Source organism: Elephas maximus, chromosome X, assembly GCF_024166365.1.
Source record: "Elephas maximus indicus isolate mEleMax1 chromosome X, mEleMax1 primary haplotype, whole genome shotgun sequence".
Classification (NCBI taxonomy): domain Eukaryota; kingdom Metazoa; phylum Chordata; class Mammalia; order Proboscidea; family Elephantidae; genus Elephas; species Elephas maximus.
The window spans coordinates 89849942-89871115 of record NC_064846.1 but is presented as its reverse complement, the minus strand read 5'-3'; the positions used below and the strand labels follow the sequence as shown (position 1 = coordinate 89871115).

Genomic DNA, 21174 nt, shown 5'->3' with positions numbered 1-21174 from the left:
CACCCTCTTGCCAACACTTTATTTTTTCCAATTTAAAGAGTGAAAAATGTCTGCTCACTGATGGTTTGATTTGCATTTCCTTAATTGTAAATAAAGTTGAGCATCTTGTCATATGTTTATTGGTCATTTGTATTTCTTTTTTTGTAACCCATCTGCATGTATCCTTTGCCTATAATTCCATGGGGTTGTCTTTTTTTCATTGATTTGTGTAAGTTCTTTGTAAATTATTTCACATTAATTTTATAGTGAAAATGTGGCAATTTCTACTATTAGTGTTGCCATTTCTTTATTTGTTCTTTCCTTTTTACCTATTAACTATTACTGACCTGGCTTCTTTACACCCAAATCAAACAACAGAGAGGATGAAGATAAAAAGAGCCAGGAAACAATGATGGCCACCAGAATTCTTTGGCTTACTAAGGACACAGAATCATACTAGAGAGCACTCTGGTAACTAAAGGCCCTGTTCTTTGTTACCCTTTGCCCTGTACTGAATAGAAAACCTGACTTGACTATAGAATTGAATTTTTAATTTGTGATTCTCTACTGGAGAGGGCACAGAATATTGATAAACCTCCTATGTTTTCTTTCCCAAACTCGTTATAATTTTTAGAGATTGGGATTAGAAATAAAGGATTCTGAAGTTCTTCCTGTGACTTTGGATATAATATTCAACACTCTGTTCCTTCATCCTTATCTAAATCCACTGTCAAGTAGGCAATGATAAGTGACCATTTTATTCTAAACATCTAGAATTAACCAGGCATGTAGCATGCGTGTAAACATTTAGAATTAACTAGGAGTAATCTGAATGAAAGGAGCCCTGGTGGTTCATTGGTTAAGTGCTTGGCTGCTAACAGAAAGGTTGGCGGTTTGAAACCACCAGCCGCTCCGTGGGAGAAAGATGTGGCAGTCTGCTTTCATTAACGTTTACAGCCTTGGAAACCCTGTGGGGGCAGTTCTATTCTGTCCTGAAGGGTTGCTATGAGTCAGAATTTACTCTACGGCAATGGGTTTTTTTTTTGTTTTTGTTTTTTGGTAATCTTTGAACATGCTAATGGATGAACTTTGATTATTAGAACAGCAGAGGAAATCCTTCTGTTTCTGTTTGTTAGGAACTGGACACCGAAACCTTGGGTACCTGTATAGATTTCCAGGTTGTGCCAGGCTGTGGTATTAGCTGTAAAGTCACCAATATTGAAGGCTTGCTACGTAAGGATAGCTGGAAGATAGAAGAAAATAATATTAAAAATGCAGCCCTGGTTCAAATTGATGGAAATAATGAACAGTCATCAACTTCGTCTTCCATGATTATTGATGCCCAGCTCTCAAGTAAGCAAATTTTGTTTGTAGTACCAGTTATGGGGAAGTTATGGACAGATGGCTGACTTTATAACCCAGACCATAAGAAAGAAAAATTGGCATCGTGGTTTCATTCTCTCAAATCAATTCCACCACAGGCCTTCTTCACTTTATTGAAGTTACTAGAGAACATTTCCCAACTGGGCTAATGGATAGATACCACTACAGGATGATGAGGTCTAGCCCTTAGGTGATCTTCTATTTTTATTCAGCAGTCCTTCTGTTTTTTTGTTTTAAACCACAGCTACTCCAAACATTTTACGTCTTTCACAAGATCTTATGACTCTCTCCCTAACCCCCTCAGCAAATCACCGTGCTTATTTTCATATAGAAAACTAGTGTTCTCAAGCATGTATTCTTTCATTTTTTTGCCTGGAATTATTCCTCTTTTAGGGGAGGAAGTATCCATCATCTTGCCTAATGAATTTCTTCATCTTTGCTGGAGATCCCATCTTCTCTTAACTCCTCAGAGACCTTACTGTCTCAGTTCTGTCCCCTTGCTGCTGCTGCTTTTTTTTCTTTCTTTTATTGTGGTAAAATGTACATAACATAAAACTTACCATTTCAACCATTAAGTACATTTACAATGTTGTGTCATCATTATCCAGACTTTTTTGTCATCCTAACAGAAACTCTGAAACCATTAAGAAATAACTCCCCATTTTCCCCTCCTCCCTGCCACTGGTAACCTCTAGTCTACTTTCTATCTCTAGGAATTTGCCTACTGTAGATATTTTATATAAGTAGGATCATACATTATTTGTCCTTGTGTGTCTGACTTACTGCACTTAGCATACTGTTTTCAAGGTTCATCCACGTTGTATCAGAACTCTGTTCCTTCTTATGGCTGAATATTTCATTGCATGCACGTACCACATTTTGTTTATCCAGTCGTCCGTTGATGAGTGTTTAGGTTGTTTCTACCTTTAAACTATTGTAAATAGTGCTGCAATGAACATTGGTATATAAGTATCTGTTTTGAGTCTCTGCTTTCAAGTCTTTTGTGTATATACCTAGGAGTGGATTTGCTGGGTCATATGGTCATTCTTTGTTTAACTTTTTTGAGGAACTGCCAACTGTTTTCCATAGCAGCTGCACCATTTTACATTCCCATCAGCAATGGATGAGGGTTCCAAGATCTCCATATCCTCGCCAACACTTGCTGTTTTCCTTTTATTTTTAATCGTAGCCATCCTAGTGGAAGTGAAGTGGTATCTCATTGTGGTTTTGATTTGCATTTCCCTAATAACTCTACGTACTCCTCACTTATTGACTATCTCATTATCCACCATATTGCATTTACAACAATAGTAAAAAATCTACTGACTATTTTGCACATTACTGATGCATGTCTGGCAGTAACGAGTGCCGAGGTGGGAGATGAGAGTAATGTTGGCTTGTGATGGTTAAGGTTATGTGTCAACTTGCCTGGGCCTGATTCTCAGTGGTGTGGCAGTTGTGTAATGATGCACTCATCCTCCATTTTGCGATCTGATGTGGTCATCCTCCATTTTCCCATAATGCTCATTTTTGCATAACAACCTGCTCTTTGGAACCTAACCATGTTGATAAGTGAGGAGTGGGTGTAATGATGTTGATCATCTTTTCGTGCACTTTGGCCATTTGTATATTTTCTTTGGTGAGATGTCTATTTAAGTCCTTTGCCCATTTTTTAAATTGGGTTGTCTTTTTGTTGTAGGACTTCTTTACAGAGCCTGGTTATTAGACCCTTATTAGATATGATTTGCAAATATTTTCTTCCCTTCTGTAGGTTGTCTTTTTATTTTTTTGATAATGTCCTTTGATGTACAAAAGTTTTAATTTTGATGAAGTCCAGTTTTACCTATTCTTTTGTTGCTCATGCTGTTGGTATCATATCTAACAATTCATTGCCAAATCTAAGGTCATGATCATTTACCTCTATATTTACTGGTTTTAGTTTTTATATTTTGGTCATTTACCCACTTACCATTAATTTTTTGTATGTTTCAAGGCAGAATTCTGTCTTAGTCACCTAGTGCTGCTATAAGAGAAATACCAACCACGAGTGGATGGCTATAATAAAGAGAAATTTATTCTATCACAGTCTTGTAGGCTAGAAGTCCAAATTCAGGGCATCAGTTCCAGGTGAAGGCTTTCTCTCTCTGTCGGCTCTGGAGGAAGGTCCTTCTCGTCAATCTTCCCCTGAACTAGGAGCTTCTCTGCGCAGGAACCTTGGGTGCACAGGATGGGCTCTGCTCCTGGCACTGCTTTCTTGGTGCTATGAGGTCCCCAGCTCTCTGCTTGTTTCCCTTTCCTTTTATCTCTTGTAAGATAGAAGGTGATGCAGGCTACACCTCTGGGAAACTCCCTTTACGTTGAATCAGTGATGTGACCTTAGTAATGATGTTACAGCCCCACCCTAATCCTCTTTAGCATAAAATTACAGTCACAAAATAGAGGACAGCCACACAATACTGGGAATCATGGCCTAGCCAAAATGATATACATATATTTGGGGAGACATAATTCAATCCATGATAGAGTCCAATTTCATTCTTTTTCATGTAGACATGCTTTTGTTCCAACACCATTTGTTGAGTATTCATTCCACATTGAATGGACTTGACACTCTTGTTGAAAATCACCTGGCCGTAGATGTGTGGGCTTATTTCTGGGCTCTGAATTCTATTCCACTGCTCTAAAACTCTATCCTTACGCCAGTATCACTGTTTCAATTATTGCCAATTTATAGTAAGTTTTGAAATTGGAAGTGTGAGCCCTCCTACTTTGTTCTTCTTTTTCAAGATTGTTTTAGATTTTTGTTGCCCTTCACATTTCCGTATGAAATTGAGGATCATCTTTTCCATTTTTACAAAAAATGTTGATGAAATTTTGACTGAGATTGCATTGACTCTTTAGGTAGTGTTAATATCTTAATAGTATTAAGTCTTCCAATCCACGAACATGGAATATCTTTTCGTTTATTTAGATCTTCTTTAATTTCTTTCAGCAATGTTTTGTAGTTTTCATTGCACAAGTCTTTCACTTCCCTGGTTAAATATGATCGTAGGTGTTTCATTCTTTTAGATGCTATTGTAAATGGAATTGTTTTCTTAATTTCCTTTTCAGGTTGTTCAAGGTCTGATTTTTGTGTGTTGATCTTGTAGCCTTCAATGTTACTAAATTTTTAAATTAGTGCTAGTAGCTTTCTTGTAGATTTGTTGGGATTTTCTATGACTAGGATTATGTCATCTGTGAACAGAGGTAGTTTTACCCCTTCCTTTTCAATTTGGATATTTTTTATTTCTTTGTCTTGTCTAATTACTCTACCTAAAACTTCCAGTACAATGTTAAATGGCAGTGGTGGAAGTGGGTCTACTGTCTTGTACCTGATCTTAGGGGGAAAGCTTTCAGTCTGTCATCATAGAGTATGATATTAGCTATACGTTTTTGATAAATGTCCTTTATCATGTTGAGGAAATTCTCTTATATTCCTAATTTGCTGAGTGTTTTTTATCCTGAAATGGTGTTGGATTTTGTGAAATGCCTTTTCTGCATTGATTGCAATGATCATGTGTTGCTTTTCTTTTGTTCTATTAATATAGTGTATTACATCATGTCTTAGTTTCATAGTGCTGTTATAACAGAAATACCACAAGTAGATGGCTTTAACAAAGAGAAATTTATTCTCTCACAGTCTAGGAGGCTAGAAGTCCAAATTCAGGGTGCCAGTTCCAGGGGAAGACTTTCTCTATCTGTCGGCTCTTGGGGAAGGTCCTTGTCATCAATATTCCCCTGGTCTAGGAGTTTCCCAGTGCGGGGACCCCTAGTCCAAAGGATGTTCTCCTTTCCTGGTTCTTTCTTCTTGGTAGTAGGAGGTACCCCTGTCTCTCTGCTCGCTTCTCTCTTTCTTATCTCAAAATAGATTGACTCAAGATACAACCTTATTAACATAACTCATAACTGTCTCTGATCCTGCCTCATTAACATCATCCCAAAACCAAACCAAACCCACTGTCGTCAAGTTGATTCCAGCTCATAGCTACCCTATAGATCAGAGTAGAACTGCCACATAGAGTTTCTAAGGAGCACCTGGTGGATTCGAACTGCCGACCTCTTGGTTTACAGCTGTAGTACTTAACCACTACACCACCAAGGTTTGTGTTCCCCTGTGATTAACATAGTAGAGGTAGGAATTACAACACATAGGAAAATCACATCAGATGACAAAATGGTAGAAATCACACAATCCTGGGAATCATGGCCTAGCCAAGTTGACACACATTTTGGGAACACAATTCAATCTATAACACATTGATTGATTTTCTTATGTTGAGTCACCCTTGCATTCCTGGGATAAATCTCACTTGGTCTTGGTGTATATAATCCTTTTAATAAATATGGTCTTTGATTCTGTTTACGCATATTTTGTTGAGGATTTTTGTTTCCATATTCCAAAGTAATACTGGTCTGTGGTTTTCTTTCCTCGTATTGTCTTTATGTGGCTTTGGTATCAGGACAATACTGGCCTCGTAGAATGAGTTAGGAAGTGTTTCTTCCTCTTCCATTTTGTGGAAGAGTTTGTGAAAATTGACATTAATTCTTCTTTAACTGTTTTGTAGAATATACCAGTGAAGCTTCTAGTTCTGGATTTTTCTGTTTGGGAGGTTTTAGATTACTGATTCAATCTCTGTAGTAATTTTATTGAGGTTTTCTTTTTCTTCTTAAGTCAACTTAGGTAGTTTGTGTAAACAAAATTCCTGGTATAAATCTAGGAATTTTCCATTTCATGTAGGTCATCTAATGTGTTGGTATACAATTATTCATAGTATTGTAACTCTTTTTGTAGTAATCGATGGCACTAGTTTTTTTTTTTTAATCAGTACTAATGGCCCCATTTTCATTTCTGATTTTAGTTACTTGCATCTTCTTTCTTTTTTTCCTAGTAAATCTAACTAAAAGTTTGTGAATTTTACTGATATTTTTAAAGAACCAACTTTTGGTTTTCTTGTCTCTGGTGTTTTTCTATTCTATATTATATATTTCCACTTTAATCTTTATTATTTCCTGTCTTCTGTTAGCTTTGGACTTAATTTGCTCTTCTTTTTCTAGTTCTAAAGGTATACAGTTAGATTATTGATTTGAGATCTTTCTTTTTTAATGTAGGCTTTTACAACTGTAAATTGCCTTCTGAGTACTGCCTTCACTGCATCCCATAAATTTTGGTATGCTGTGCTTTCATTTTTATTCATCTCTTAAATATTGAATCTACCACATGTCTGTCAGTTTGTAGTACTATGGTGGTCTGCGTGTTGCTGTGATACTGGAAACTGCCACCAGTATTTCAGATACAACCAGGGTCACCCTTGGTGGACAGGTTTCAGTGGAGCTTCCAGACTAAGGCAGACTACGAAGAAGGACCTGGCTGTCTATTTGTGGAGAGACTGGCCAGTGATAACCTTGTGAATAGCCGTGGAACATTGTCTGACATAGTGTGAGAAGATGAGCCCCTCGGATGGAAAGACACTGAAAACATTACTGGGGAAAGCTGCCTCCCCAAAGTAGAGTCAACCTTAATGATGTGGATGGAGTCAAGCTTTTGGGACCTTCACTTGCTGATGCAGCATGCTGCAAACATCCAGTGGAACATGGAATGTACAAAGTATGAATCTAGGTAAATTGAAAATCATCAAAAATTAAATGTACCACATAAAGATTGGTATCCTAGGCATTAGTCACCTGAAATGGACTGGTATTGGCCATTTTGAATCAGACAAACATATGGACTACTATGCCAAGAATGACCAGTTGAAGAGGAATGGCAACGTGTTCATCATCAAAAAGAACATTTCAAGATCTATCCTGAAGTACAATGCTGTCGGTAATAGGATAATATCCATACATCTACAAGGAAGACCAGTTAATACGACTATGACTCAAATTTATGTACCAACCACTAAGGCCAAAGATGAAGAAATTGAAGATTTTTACCAACTTGTACAGTCTGAAATAGATCAAATGTGCAATCAAGATGCATTGATAATTACTGGTGATTGGAATGTGAAAGTTGGAAACAAAGGAGGATTGGTAGTTGGAAAATATGGCCTTGGTAATAGAAACAGTGCCAGAGATTGCATGATAGAATTTGGCAAGATGAATGATTTCTTCGTTGCAAATATCTTTCTTCAACAACATAAACAACGACTATACACATGGACTTCACCAGATGGAATACACAGGAATCAAATCAGCTACATCTGTGAAAAGAGACGGAAAAGCTCCATAACATCAGTGAAAACAAGGCCAGGGGCTGACTGTGGAACAGACCATCAATTGCTCATAGGCAAGTTGAAGTTGAAGAAAATTAGAACAGGTCCACAAGAGCCAGAGTATGACCTTGAGTATATCCACCTCTAAAGGCCATCACAAGAATAAATTTGGTGCACTGAACACTAATAACTGAAGACCAGATGAGTTGTGGGATGATATCAAGGACATCGTACATGAAGAAAGCAAGAGGTCATTAAAAAGACAGGAAGGAAAGAAAAAAGAACAAAATGAATGTCAGAAGAGACTCTGAAACTTGCTATTGAATGTAGAGTAACTAAAGCGAAAGGAAGAAATGATGAAGTAAAAGAGCTGAACAGAAGATTTCAAAGAGCAGCTCTAGAAAACAAAGTATTATAATGAAATGTGTTAGGATCTGGAGATAGAAACCCAAAAGGGAAGAACACGCTTGGCATTTCTCAAGCTGAAAGAACTGAAGAAAAAATTCAAGCCTCGAGTTGCAATATTGAAGAATTCTACTGGGAAAAATATTAAATGACACAGGAAACATCAAGAGAAGATGGAAGGGATATACACAGAGTCACTGTACCTGTAAGAATTGGTCAGTGTTCACCCATTTCAGGAGGTGGCATAAGATCAAGAACCAATGGTACCGAAGGAAGACGTCCAAGCTGCATTGAAGGCATTGGCGAAAAACATGACTTCAGGAATTGACAGAATACCAAGTTAGATGCTTCAGCAACAGCGCTGGAAGTGCTCACTTGTCTATGCCAAGAAATTTGGAAGACAACTACCAGGTCAACAGACTGGAAGAGATCCATATTAGTGCCATTCCAAAGAAAGGTGATCCAGCAGAATGTGGAAATTACTGAACAATGTCATTAATATCATACACAAGTAAAATTTTGCTGAAGATCATTCAAAAGTGGTTGCAGCAGTACGTGGAGAGGGAAAAGCCAGAAGTTCAAGCTGAATTCAGAAGAGGACCAGGGATATCATTGTTGGTATCAGATGGATCCTGGCTGAAAGCAGAGAGTACCAGAAAGATGTTTACCTGTGTTTTACTGACTATGCAAAGGCATTCAACTGTGTGGATCATAACAAATTATGGGTAACATTGAAAAGAATGGGAATTCCAGAACACCTAATAATGCTCATGAGGAGGCTGTAGTTAGGCCAAGAGGCAGTCCTTGTTATCAGGAGGGACCAGTCCCTGGAGAAGGACATCATGCTTGGTAAAATAAAGGGTTAGCAAAAAAGATGAAGACCCTCAATGAGATGGATCAACACAGTGGCTGCAGCAGTGGGCTGAAGCATGACAATGATTATGAGGATGGCACAGGACCGGGCAGTTTTCCTTCAGTTGTATGTAGGGTTGCTATGAGTGGCAACCGACTCGACAGCGCCTAACAACAACAACAAGTACTGACAAATTTACCTTGTGATTTCTTCTTTTTAATTTTATTATTTTTAGGTTAAATTTTACATCTCAATTTTTTTTCATTCAAAAATTTTATACACAAATTGTTTTATGACATTAGTTGCAATGCTCTTAGTGTGTCAGCACTCTCCTTTTCTCTTTCCACCCTGGGTTCTCAGTGTCCATTCATTCAGTTTTCTTGGCTTCCGGTCTTTGCTGTTGGGCAGGTGTTGCCCATTTGGTCTTACATACTTGATTGAACTAAGAAGCATGTTCCTCGAGTGTGTTGTTTGTTTTCATAGGCCTGTCTAATCATTTTTTTTTTAATTTTTATTGTGCTTTAAGTGAAAGTTTACAAATGAAGTCAATCTCTCACACAAAAACTTATATACACCTTTCCACATACTCCCAATTGCTCTCCCCCTTAATGAGACAGCCTGTTCCCTCCCTCCACTCTCTCTTTTGGTGTCCATTCCACCAGCTTCTAACCCTCTCATCTCCCCTCCGGACAGGAGATGCCAACATAGTCTCAAGTGTCTACCTGATCCAAGAAGCTCACTCCTCACCAGCATCCCTCTCCATCCCATTGTCTAGTCCAATCCCTGTCTGAAGAGTTGGCTTTGGGAATGGTTCCTGTCTTGGGCCAACAGAAGGTCTGGGGGCCATGACCACCGGGGTTCTTCTAGTCTCAGTCAGACCATTAAGTCTGGTCTTTTTATGAGAATCTGGGGTCTGCATCCCACTGGTCTCCTGCTCCCTCAGGGGTTCTCTGTTGTGTTCCCTGTCAGGGCAGTCATTGGTTGTAGCCAGGCACCATCTAGTTCTTCTGGTCTCAGGGTGATGTAGTCTCTGGTTTATGTGGCCCTTTCTGTCTCTTGGGCTCGTAATTACCTTGTGTTCTTGGTGTTCTTTATTTTCCTTTGGTCTAGGTGGGTTGAGACCAAATTGGTGCATCTTAGATGGCCACTTGCTGGGGTTTAAGATGCCAGATGCCACTCTCCAAAGTGGGATGCAGGATGTTTTCTTAATAGATTTTATTATGCCAATTGACTTAGATGTCCCCTGAAACCAAAGTCCCCAAACCCCCGCCCCTGCTACACTGGCACAGGCCTGTCTAATCTTTGGCTGGAAGGTAGACTTCGGGCTTGGCTTCAGTTCTGAGTTAGCAGGGTTTCTGGGGTCCATAGTCTTGGGGGTTACTCTAGTCACTGTCAGACCAGTAAAGTCTGGTCTTTTTTGTGAACTTGAATTTTGTTCTACAATTCTTACCTGCTCTTTCTGGGACCCTGTATTGTGATCCCTGTCAGAGTGGTCAGTGGTGATAGCTGGGCACCCTCTAGTTCTTCTGTGCTTAGGCTGGTGGAGGCTGTGATTCATATGGTCCGTTAGTCCCTTGGGCTAATATTTTCCTTGTGTGTTTGGTTTTCTTCATTCTCTTTTGCTCCAAATGTAATGGGACCAATATATGTATCTCAGATGGCCACTGATAAGCTTTAAAGACTCCAGATGCTACTCACCAAAGTAGAATGTAGAACATTTCCTTTATAAACTATATTATGCCAATTGACCTTGATGTCCCCCGAGACCATGATACCCAGCCCTCAGCCTCAGTAACTTGGCCCCTCAAGATGTTTGGATGTGTCTAGGAAGCTTCTATAACTCTGCCTTGGTCAAATTGTGAGGACTTCCCCTATAGTGTGTGTTCTCTTTCCCTTTACCAAAATTAACACTTGTCTGCCATCTAGTTTATGATTTCACCTCCTCATCCCTCCTCTGTCTCGTTGATTGACTTTCTAATGTTGAACCATTCTTCCATACCTGGAATGAATCCTACTTGTTTGTGGTGTATTATTTTTTGATATGATGCTGAATTTTATTGGCTAGAATTTTGTTGAGTATTTTTGCATCTATATTCATGAGAGATATTGGTCTGTAATTTTCCTTTTTTTGTAGTTTCTTTGCCAGGCTCTAATATCAGGGTTATTTCATAGAATGAATTTGCAGTATTCTTTCCTTCTGTATGCCCTGAAATAGTTTGATTAGTCCTTCCTGGATGCTTGATAGAATTTTTGTTGAATGTTTGATGGAATTTTCCAGTGAAGCTGTCTGGGCCAGGGCTTTTGTTGTTGGTGTTGTTGGGAGTTTTTTTTTTTTAATAACCTCTTCACTCTCTTCAATTGTTATGGGTCTGCTCATATTTTCTACCTAAGCTTGTGTTAGTTTAGGTAGGTGGTACATTTATATAAATTTACCCATTTCCTCTAGGTTCTCAAATTTGTTGGAGTACAATTTTTCATAGTATTCTGTTACAATCCTTTTTTATTTCAGTTGAGTCGGTTGCAATGCCCTTCGTCTCATTACTTATTTGGGTTATTTGCCTCCTTCCCAGTTTTTCTTTTGTCAGTTTGGCCAGTGGTTTGTTGATTTTGTTGATCTTTTCAAAGAACCAACTTTTGGTCTTGTTGGTTCTTTTACTTTTCTGTTCTCTATTTCATTTATTTCTGTTTTATTCTTTATTTCCGTTCTTCTGGTGGCTGTGGGCTTCTTTTGCTGTTCTCTAACGTTTTGGTTTTGGCCCATTTGTTTTTTTTTTTTTGATGTGTGCATTTATTGCTGCAAATTGACCTCTGAGCACTTCCTTAGCTGTGTCCTATAGGTTTTGGTATGATGTATTTCATTCTCATTTAATTTCAGGAATTTTTAAATTCTGTCTTTTATTTCTCCTATTAACCAGTTGTTTTTAAAGCAAGGTGTTATTCAGTTTCCATGTATTTGATTTTTTTTCCCTTGCTCTTCCAGTTGTTGATTTCTACTTTTATGGCATTGTAATCATAGAAAATGCTTTGTATTATTTCAGTGTTTTGAATTTTATTGAGGGTTGCTTTGTGGCCTAAAATGTGGACTGTTCTCGAGAATATTCCATGTGCTTTGGAAAAGAATGTGTGCTTAGCTACTGTCAGGTGGAGTGTTCTGTGTGTGTATATGAGGTCAAGTTGATTTTGGCGTTTAGAACTTCTGTATCTTAGTAGAGTTTCTTTCTAGATGTTTTGTCCTTTACTGACAGTCTCATGTTAAAGTCTCCTACTATTATTGCGGAACTGTCTCTTTCCAATGCTGTTAGAGTTTGTTTTTTGTATTTTGGAGCCCTGTCATTGGGTGCATAGATGTTTATTAAGGTCATGTCTTCTTGTTGGTTTGTCTTTTGCAGTTGATTTTGCCTTAAAGTCTATTTTTATCTGAGATCAGTATTGCTACTCCTGCCCTTTTTTGTTACTGTTTTCTTGATATATTTTTTCCATCCTTTGATTTTTAATATATTTATGTCTTTGTGTCTAAGGGGTGTCTCTTGTAGACTGCATCTTGATGGGTCTTACTTGTTTTATCCATTCTGCCATTCTCTTTACAGGTTGCATTTTAGCGATTATCATTCAGTGTGATTATTGATAAACCCAGATAGGTATGAGTTTATTGCTGTCATATTGTGCTTTTTCTGGTGGTGCTGTTTTCTTTGTTCCTCTTACTTTCCTATGCTGAGTTCCTTTTGTTTGTGGATTTTCTTTTCTTTCATTTTTATAGATTTTGTGTTTAGTGAAGACTATGCTTTTGTTCGTTTTCTGATGAGTAGGTTTGTTAACCTTCTTTGTGGCTACCTTGAAGTTTACCCTTATCTTCCAAATTTTGAACCAGTCTTTTATCACTTTATATTGCTTTGACTTCCTCTCTATTTGAAAGTTCTATACCTACACTGTTTATTCCCCCTTTTATTGTTTTGACGTTGTCATCATTTATAGATTGTTTCCCTGTTTTATGCCTTTAACTTTGTTTTATTATTGAGAGTACTTTATCTAGGTTGGTACATGGCTGGTGGTGTCCTGTGTCCTATATTCTGGTTGTTGTCTGATGTTGTTGGTTCTCTAACCAAAGGACTCCCTGTAATATTTCTTGTATTTTTTTGTTGTTGTTGTTTGTTTTTACAGATTTCCTTAATTTCTTTTTATCTGGAAATGTCCTAATTTCACCATTGTATTTGAGAGAGATATATTATGTTTTGGAGGATATATTATTCTTGCTTGGCAATTTTTTTTAAGGTTTTATATGTATTATCCCATTGCCTTCTTGCCTGTGTAATTTCTGCTGTGTTATCAGAACTTAGGCTTATTGTTTCCCCTTTGTAAGTAACTTTTCATTTTTCTTGAGTTGCTATCAGTATTCTTTCTTTGTCTTTGGTTTTGGCAAGTGTGATTATGATGTGTCTTATTGACTTTGTTTTGGAGCCTGTCCTATGTAGGGTTCATTGAGCATCTTGGATGATCAGCTTTTTGTCTTTCATAACATTTGGGAAGTTTTCTGCTAGCGCATCTCCAACAGTCTTCTCTGTTTTCTACTTTCTCTCCTATTTTGGAAATCCAGTCATGCACAGATTTTTGCTTTTGATTGCAAACCACATAATTCCTAGGTTTTCTTCATTCTTTTCTCTGATTTTTCCTCACACAAAGCACTGTCCATGGATTTGTCTTTATTCTCGCTGATTTTGTGTTGCATTGTTTCAAATTTGCTCCTAACCTCTGTTGAGTTTTCCATTTCTGAAATTTTGTCATTTATCTTTTGGATTTCTGGTTGCTGCTTTTGTATGATTTCAATTGTTAGTTTATTTTGATGTTTTATTCTTGTATTATTTTCCTGAATTCTTCTACTGCTTTGTCTGTGTTTTTCTTGACTTTGTCTATTTTTTCCTTGGGTTTGTCTGTGTCTTCCTTGATTTCATTCCTAATCGCTTGGAGAGCCTGAAATATTAATCTTTTGAATTCCATATCAGTTAGTTCCACTGTCTTCTTCTGCTGAAAAGTCATCTAAGTCTTTATTTTGCTCACTTACTGGAACCATCTTGTCCTGCTTTTTTATGTTTTGATATTGTGTGCTGTCTCCGAGACTTTAAAGTATTATTTACTTTATTTACTGATTGTATGTTCATTTTTTTCATCCTGCTTCTTTGTTTTGTTTTGATATGTCAGGATGGACGGGCCAGGCATGATTTGCTGCCTGCTCTTCTGTGGGCACAGTAGCTCTTACCTTGTCCAGATGGGCAGGGCAGCAGTGGACAGGGTGTGCCTGCTTCGCTGTATACTGTTTTGATGAGCTGGCTGAGGGCAGTCTGGGCGAGCACTGTCTGCCCCATGATATTGGTCCAGTGATGTGGGAGCATTCACAGCCCCTCTCCAGATAGGAGGGGGTGTCGGATGGGGAATGATGTGGTCTTGCTTCCCTCTCTTAGTAGCTGGTTGAGTGGCAGGAGGGTAGGCTCAGTGTGGGCTGTTGTAGCGGTGAGCCTCAGCTGGCAACACCCTTGCTACAGTGGCATGGTGAGCTAGTAGGAAGCTATAGGGTACAGGGCTTGGTGTGTGGGACAAAGAAAAAAGATAGAAATAAAATAAAACAGAAAAACAGTGTGTTGGGAGCCATCTGGTGTAGGGGGTTGGTTGGACCCAGGGTGGTGGTGGGCCAGTGCCTCTCTGGCCAAGGTGACGTGACCTGGCTCAGCACGAATGGGTAGAGGTGGGGTATAGGGCTAGGTGGGAGGGAAAAAGAAAAGAAGGAAAAGGAATAAGAAAATAAATAAAATGGCATGGCAGGACCTGATAGTTGGGGTGGTGGTAACAGAGTTGGCGGTGGGATGGTAGCTCTCTAGCCAAGGTGACGTGGTGTGGCCCAGCAGGAAGGGGTAGAGGTGGGGTATGTAGCTAGGTGGGAGGGAGAAAGAAAAGGAGGAAAGGAAAAAAATGGTGTGGTAGGAGCTGGTGGTTGGATGTGGGGGTGCCCAGGCTATCAGTGGGCCAGTAGCTCTCTATCTGTGGTGGTGTAGTCCTGTAGGAAAGGGTAGAGGTGGCATACAGGGCTAGGTAGGAGGGAGAAAGTAAAGAAAGAAAAGGAAAAAAAACATGGTGAAGCAAGAACTGGCAGGTAGAGGCAGGGCGGACCCAGGGTGGCTTCGGGCCAGTGTCTCTCTAGCCAAGGTGGCATGTCATAGTTTGGTAGGAAGGAGTAGAGTTGGGGTATGTGGCTAGGTGGAAGGGAGAAATAAAAGGAAGAAAGGGGAGACAAATGGTGTGGCAGGAGCTGGCAGACGGGGGCAAGATGGACCTGGGCTGGCAGCATGCTGGTGTCTCTCTAGCCAAGGTGGCATGGCGTAGCTTGGCAGGAAGGTATAGAGGTGAGGTATGGGGTGGATGGGAGTGAGAAAGAAAAGGGAGGGAGAAAAAAAGAGAAAAGGAAAAAAATGGTGTGCCAGAGGTCGGTGGGTGGGGGTGGGACAGACCCGGGCCGTTGGCTGTCTGTTATCTCTCTAACCTTGTATAGCCAAGGCAGCTTGGCATGGCCCAGCAGGAAGGGGTAGAGGTGAGATACGAGCTGGGTGGGGGGAAGAAACAAAAAGTGGAAAGGGAAAAGAACAAAAAACGGTATGGCATGACCCAGTAGGTGGGGGCAGGGGCAGACCCAGGCTGGTAGTGGGCAGGTAGCTCTCTAGCCAAGGTGGCTCATTGTGGCCCGTTGGGAGGGGTGGAGGAGGTATACAGGGCAGAAGGGTGAAGGGTGGGAAAGTGTGTTTCTCTGGTTACCAGGTTCTCTGTCTTCTGTTGAGAGTTCTGTGAAGTTGCCTTCCTCTACTCCCTGTCTGGGGTCATTAATGGCTGTGCTCCAAGGTGGTGACTTTGTGCCATATTAGTTGGCAGGGGACCTCCACTCCGTATCTCTCTTCATTCTCTGTTTTACTTCAGTTTCTTCTTCCATTTGGTGTTTGATCTACTTCTTTATCCTTTCGTTTGATGCGTAGGGTTCCTGGATTGACATTTGTGTCTGTTTCACTTAGGTTTTTGGGTCTTTGCTGCAGAGGGAAAGCATGATGTGTCTGTCTAGGGTGCCATTTTGTCTCTGCCTCTGTGATTTCTTCTTTGATCTGTTTGTTGCTTAATAGTGTGTTGTTTAATTTCTACATATTTGTGAAATTTCCAGTTTTTCTGTTATCGATTCCTAGTTTCATTCCTTTGTGGTTGGGAAAGATACTTTGTATTCTTCAATTTTTAAAAATTTATTGAGACTCATTTTGTTACTTTAATTATCCTTTGATTCCTCTTTTCTCCTGCCTCCAAATATTGGATATTCTCAAGGCTTTGTCCTCTGTCTTTTTTTCCTTATTTTACGTACTCTGTCTACAGAGAGACAATCTCCTTTGTGCCCACTGCTGCTTCTACCACCTGTAGGCTCCCCCTACCACTCTAAAATCCGTATCTCTAGCTAAGACTTGTTTCCTGAGCTTCGTGTTGGTCCAGTTGCCCCAAAACATGATGTATAGCTGCCTAAATGTTCTAGCACCTCCCAACCTGTTTTTGCCAGAATAATTTTGCTAACATGCACATCTGATAATATCACTTTCTGACTAATGCCTTTATTACCGTGATTTATAATGTATTTTTGAGTTATGGACCTTTGGAAGAATGTGATAATAGCTATGGACCTGCCCCTTTGAAAAGTCTTGTTTCAGGAAGTTTGCATATATCCTGCAACCCATCCATGGATCTCTGTTAAGGATCTCAGTCTCCTGCAGGACAAAGTCCAGTATCTCTGGACTTTGTTCCAGATTTGTTCTTTTATGATCTGCCTCTTGTCTCCCTGTACCACCCATCTTTTCTCATTACTCCACTTGTACTCTATGTTCCATTCATACTGAACATTTACAGTTCCTCTTTTGTGCCATTTTATGTCTAGTACATCATATCATTTACTATTTTTGCTATATAATGCCCTTCCCCACAGTTGGCATCTAGCTGTTGAAATTATACTTATCTTTTAAGACCCAGCTCAAATCTCTCTTTGGTGAAGCTTTCACTGACTGACACACTCAGGCAGAGATATTTGCTCTTCTTTTTGAATCATAACTGTACTTAATCTCTGTTATTGTACTAAGTACATTACTTTATAATTATTTATTTACTTGCCTGTTTCTACCTATACTGTGATTTTTTTATTTGTCTATGAACTATAGTAAATTCATTCATTTGACGACTTCTACTCAGAGCCTGTGTGTCATGCAGTTTAAGACACTACAGAATTAGCAATCAGGAAAATAGACAAAGTCCCTGCATCATGAAGCTTACTTTCTAGTTGGAGAACACAAGACAGTAAGCAAATAAATACGAAAATATTGTAAGTGCGATGAAGATAGTGCTATGAAGAAAAATAAAGTAGCTTAAGGGGTATAGGGAATGCTGGGAATAGGGAGACTTATTTTGTATGGAGTGTTCATGGTAGGCCTCATTAAAAAGGTGACAGTTGAGCAAAGACCTGAAGGGAGTGAGGGAGAAAGCTATCTGAATATCTATCTGTGACAAGAGCATTCTAGGCAGAAGGAATAGTAAGTATAAAAGCCTTGAGGAGGAAGTGTACTTGACTTGTTTGAGCAAGGGGACCAGTGTAGCTAGTGCAGAATAAATGAGTGGGAAAGAAGTAAGAGAGGAGGTCAGAGAGGTAGTGGGGGACTAGATTGTATAAGGGCATCGGAAGGACTTTGTTTTTTACCCTGAGATGGGAAGCCATTTGAAGGTTTTGAGTGGAGGAGTGATAGAATCTGACTTAATATTTTAAAAAAGTTTTTATTGTGTTTTAAGTGAAAGTTTACAAATCAAGTCAGTCTCTCACACAAAAACTTATATACACCTTGCTACATACTCCCAATTGCTCTCCCCCTAATGAGACATCCTGCGCCCTCCCTCCACTCTTTGTTTTTGTGTCCATTCCACCAGCTTCTAACACCCTCTACCCTCTCATCTCCCCTCCAGGCAGGAGATGCCAACATAGTCTCAAGTGTCCACCTGATCCAAGAAGCTCGTCCTTACCAGCATCGCTCTCCATCCCACTGTCCAGTCCAATCCCTGTCTGAAGAGTTGGCTTTGGGAATGTTTCTGTCCTGGGCCAGCAGAAGGCTTGGGGGCCATAACCACTGGGGTCTTTCTAGTCTTAGTCAGACCATTAAGTCTGGTCTTTTTACGAGAATTTGGGGTCTGCATTCCACTGCTCTCCTGCTCCCTCAGGGGTTCTCTCTTGTGTTCTCTGTCAGGGCAGTCATCGGTTATAGCCGGGCACCATCTAGTTCTTCTGATCTCAGGATGATGTAGTCTGTAGTTCATGTAGCCCTTTCTGTCTCTTGGGCTCGTAATTACCTTGTGTCCTTGGTGTTCTTCATTCTCCTTTGGTCCAGGTGGGTTGAGACCAATTGATGCATCTTTGATGGCCACTTGCTAGCGTTTAAGACCCCAGACACCACTCTCCAGAGTGGGATGCAGAATGTTTTCTTAATAGATTTTATTATGCCAATTGACTTAGATGTCCCCTGAAACCATGGTCCCCAAGCCCCCTCCCCTGCTACGCTGGCCTTTGAAGCATTCAGTTTATTCAGGAAACTTCTTTGCTTTTGGTTTAGTCCAGTTGTGCTGACCTTGCCTGTATTGTGTGTTGTCCTTCCCTTCACCTAAAGTAGTTCTTGTCTCCTATCTAATTAGTGAATACCCCTCTTCCATCCTCCCTCCCTCCCTCTTCTCATAACCATCAAAGAATATTTTCTTCTCTGTTTAAACTGTTTCTTGAGTTCTTATAATAGTGGTCTTATACAATATCTGCCCTTTTGCAACTGACTATTTTCACTCAGCATGATGCCTTCCAGGTTCCTCCATGTTATGAAATGTTTCACAGATTCCTCACTGTTCTTTATCAATGCGTAGTATTCCATTATGTGAATAAACCATGATTTATCCATTCATCCATTGATGGGCACCTTGGTTGCTTCCATCTTTTCACTATTGTAAACAGTGCTGCAGTAAACATGGGTGTGCATGTATCTGTTTGTGTAAAGGCTCTTATTTCTCTAGGGTATATTCCAAGGAGTGGGATTGCTGGATCATATGGTAGTTCTATTTCTAGCTTTTTAAGGAAGCGCCAAATTGATTTCCAAAGTGGTTGTACCATTTGACATTCCCACCAGCAGTGTAGAAGTGTTCCAGTCTCTCCAGAGCCTCTCCAACATTTACTATTTTGTGTTTTTTGGATTAATGCCAGCGTTGTTGGAGTGAGATGGAATCTCATTGTAGTTTTGATTTGCATTTCTCTAGTGGCTAATAATTGTGAGCATTTTCTCATATATCTGGTAGCTACCTGAATCTGACTTAATATTTTTAAAGTGTTACTCTGGCTGATCTGCTGAAAATAGACTTTGATGAGTATCAGTGGCAGAAGCAGGGAGATGAGTTAGGGGGTATTGCTGTAATGCATGTGAAAAACGGTGGTCTCTTAGGCCAGTAGAGGTAATGAGAAGTGGTCAAAATCTGGATGTGTTTTAAAGGGAGAGCTGAATGATTTGCTCATGGATTGGATATGGGATACAAACAGTAGTCAAGAATTATGCCAAAGTTTTTGGCTTAAGCAGTCAGAAGGATGGAGTTACCATTTAAGTAAGATGGGGAAGACCACAGGAGGGGCAGTATTGAGGAGAAAATCAGAAGTTCAGTTTTGACATGCTAATTTTAACTGTTAGACATCCAAGTAGAGATGTCATATAAATGGAAATATTAAGTAGGTAGTTGGCTACGCAAGTCTGGAGTTTAAGGAAATAGTCCTGGTCAGAGATAAATGTTTGGGAGATAAATGTGCTTATAGATCTGTGCTGTCCAACACAGTAGTCATTAGTCACATGTGACAATTATGAATTTAAATAAAAATTACATTAAATTTAAAATTCAGCTCTTCAAAAGTACTAGGTGTATATGAGTGCTCAATAGCCACATGTTGTTAGTAGCTACTGTATTAAACAAAGTAGTTATAGAACATTTCCATCATTGCAGAAATTTCTGTTGAACAGTACTGTTACAGGTAATATTTAAAGCCATGGGACTGGATAAGATCACCAAGGAGTGAGAGTAGATAGAGGAAAAAAGAGATTTAAAGACTGAGCCTTGGGGTACTACAAAATTAAGAGGTCAGGGAAACGGGGAACATTCAGCAAAGAAGACTGAGAAGGAATGGCCAGTGAGGAGATAAACCGTAAGAATGTAGTGTCTAAGAATCCAAGTTAAAAAAGTATTTCAAGAAGGAGAAAATGATCAACTGTGTAAAATGCTGCTAATAGGGCAAGTAAAATGAAGACTGAGAATTAACCATTGTGTTTATTAAAGTAAAGGTTACTGGTGTGCTATATGAAGAATTTCTTTAGAATAGTAAAGACATGGACTGCCAGAAGAACAAACAAATCCGTCTTGGAAGAAATAACAGCCAGTATGTTCCTTAGAAGCAAGGATTGTGAAACTTCATCTCATGTACTTTGAACATGTTACCAGGAGGGACCAATCCCTGGGGAAGGACATCATGCCTGGTAAAGTAGAGGGTCAGCAAAAAAGAGGAAGACCCTCAGTGAGATGGTTGGCACAGTGGCTGCAATGATGGGCTCAGACATAGCAACGGTTGTGAGGATGACGCAGAACCGGCAGTGTTTCGTTCTATTGTACGTATGGTCGTTATGAGTTGGAACTGACTTGATGGCACCTAGCAACAGTAACAACAGTAGAGACAAAAGCTTTATTGAAGTCGGTTCACAAGAGGATGGGAAAGTATGAATTGGAGACAGCCAATAGAGACAACACTTTTGAGAAGTTTTGCTATGTGCGGAAGCAGAGAAATGGGGCAGATGGTGCAGGACTGGGCAACATTCCATTCTGTTATACCTAAGATCTCTATGAGCTGAAGGAAACATGATGGCAGCTAACAACAGCAGGAACAATCCATTAGAGATAGAAAATTTGATGATGCAAGATAGAGAGGAGAGAACTGCTGGAGAGAGATTCTAGAATAGGTGGAAGGAGGGGGATCTAGTAAGAGGTTGGCCTTAAATAGTAGCAAGGGCAGTTCATAATGGCAGAAGGTAGTTGGTGAGATATGAAGAGAGTTTATAGAAGTTCTCTTCTGATTGCTTCTGATTTCTTTCTGGAGTAGGAAGCAAAGTCATCATCTGACATGAGAATGAGGGAGAAGAAATTGGAGATTTGAGAAGAGAGAAGATATGAAATAGCCATCTAGAAGAATGG

The 21174-nt window shown here is 39.6% G+C and overlaps 1 protein-coding gene across 3 annotated transcripts in view; it reads left to right on the top strand.

The window, feature by feature from the left end:
- ATP7A (ATPase copper transporting alpha) overlaps nt 1-21174 on the top strand; it is a 210446-nt gene that overhangs the window by 157722 nt on the left and 31550 nt on the right. For all 3 annotated transcript variants that reach the window (XM_049873291.1, XM_049873290.1, XM_049873292.1), the window contains one exon: nt 1116-1332. In XM_049873291.1, coding sequence (XP_049729248.1) covers nt 1116-1332 — 217 coding nt within the window. The remainder of the gene's footprint in view (nt 1-1115; nt 1333-21174) is intronic.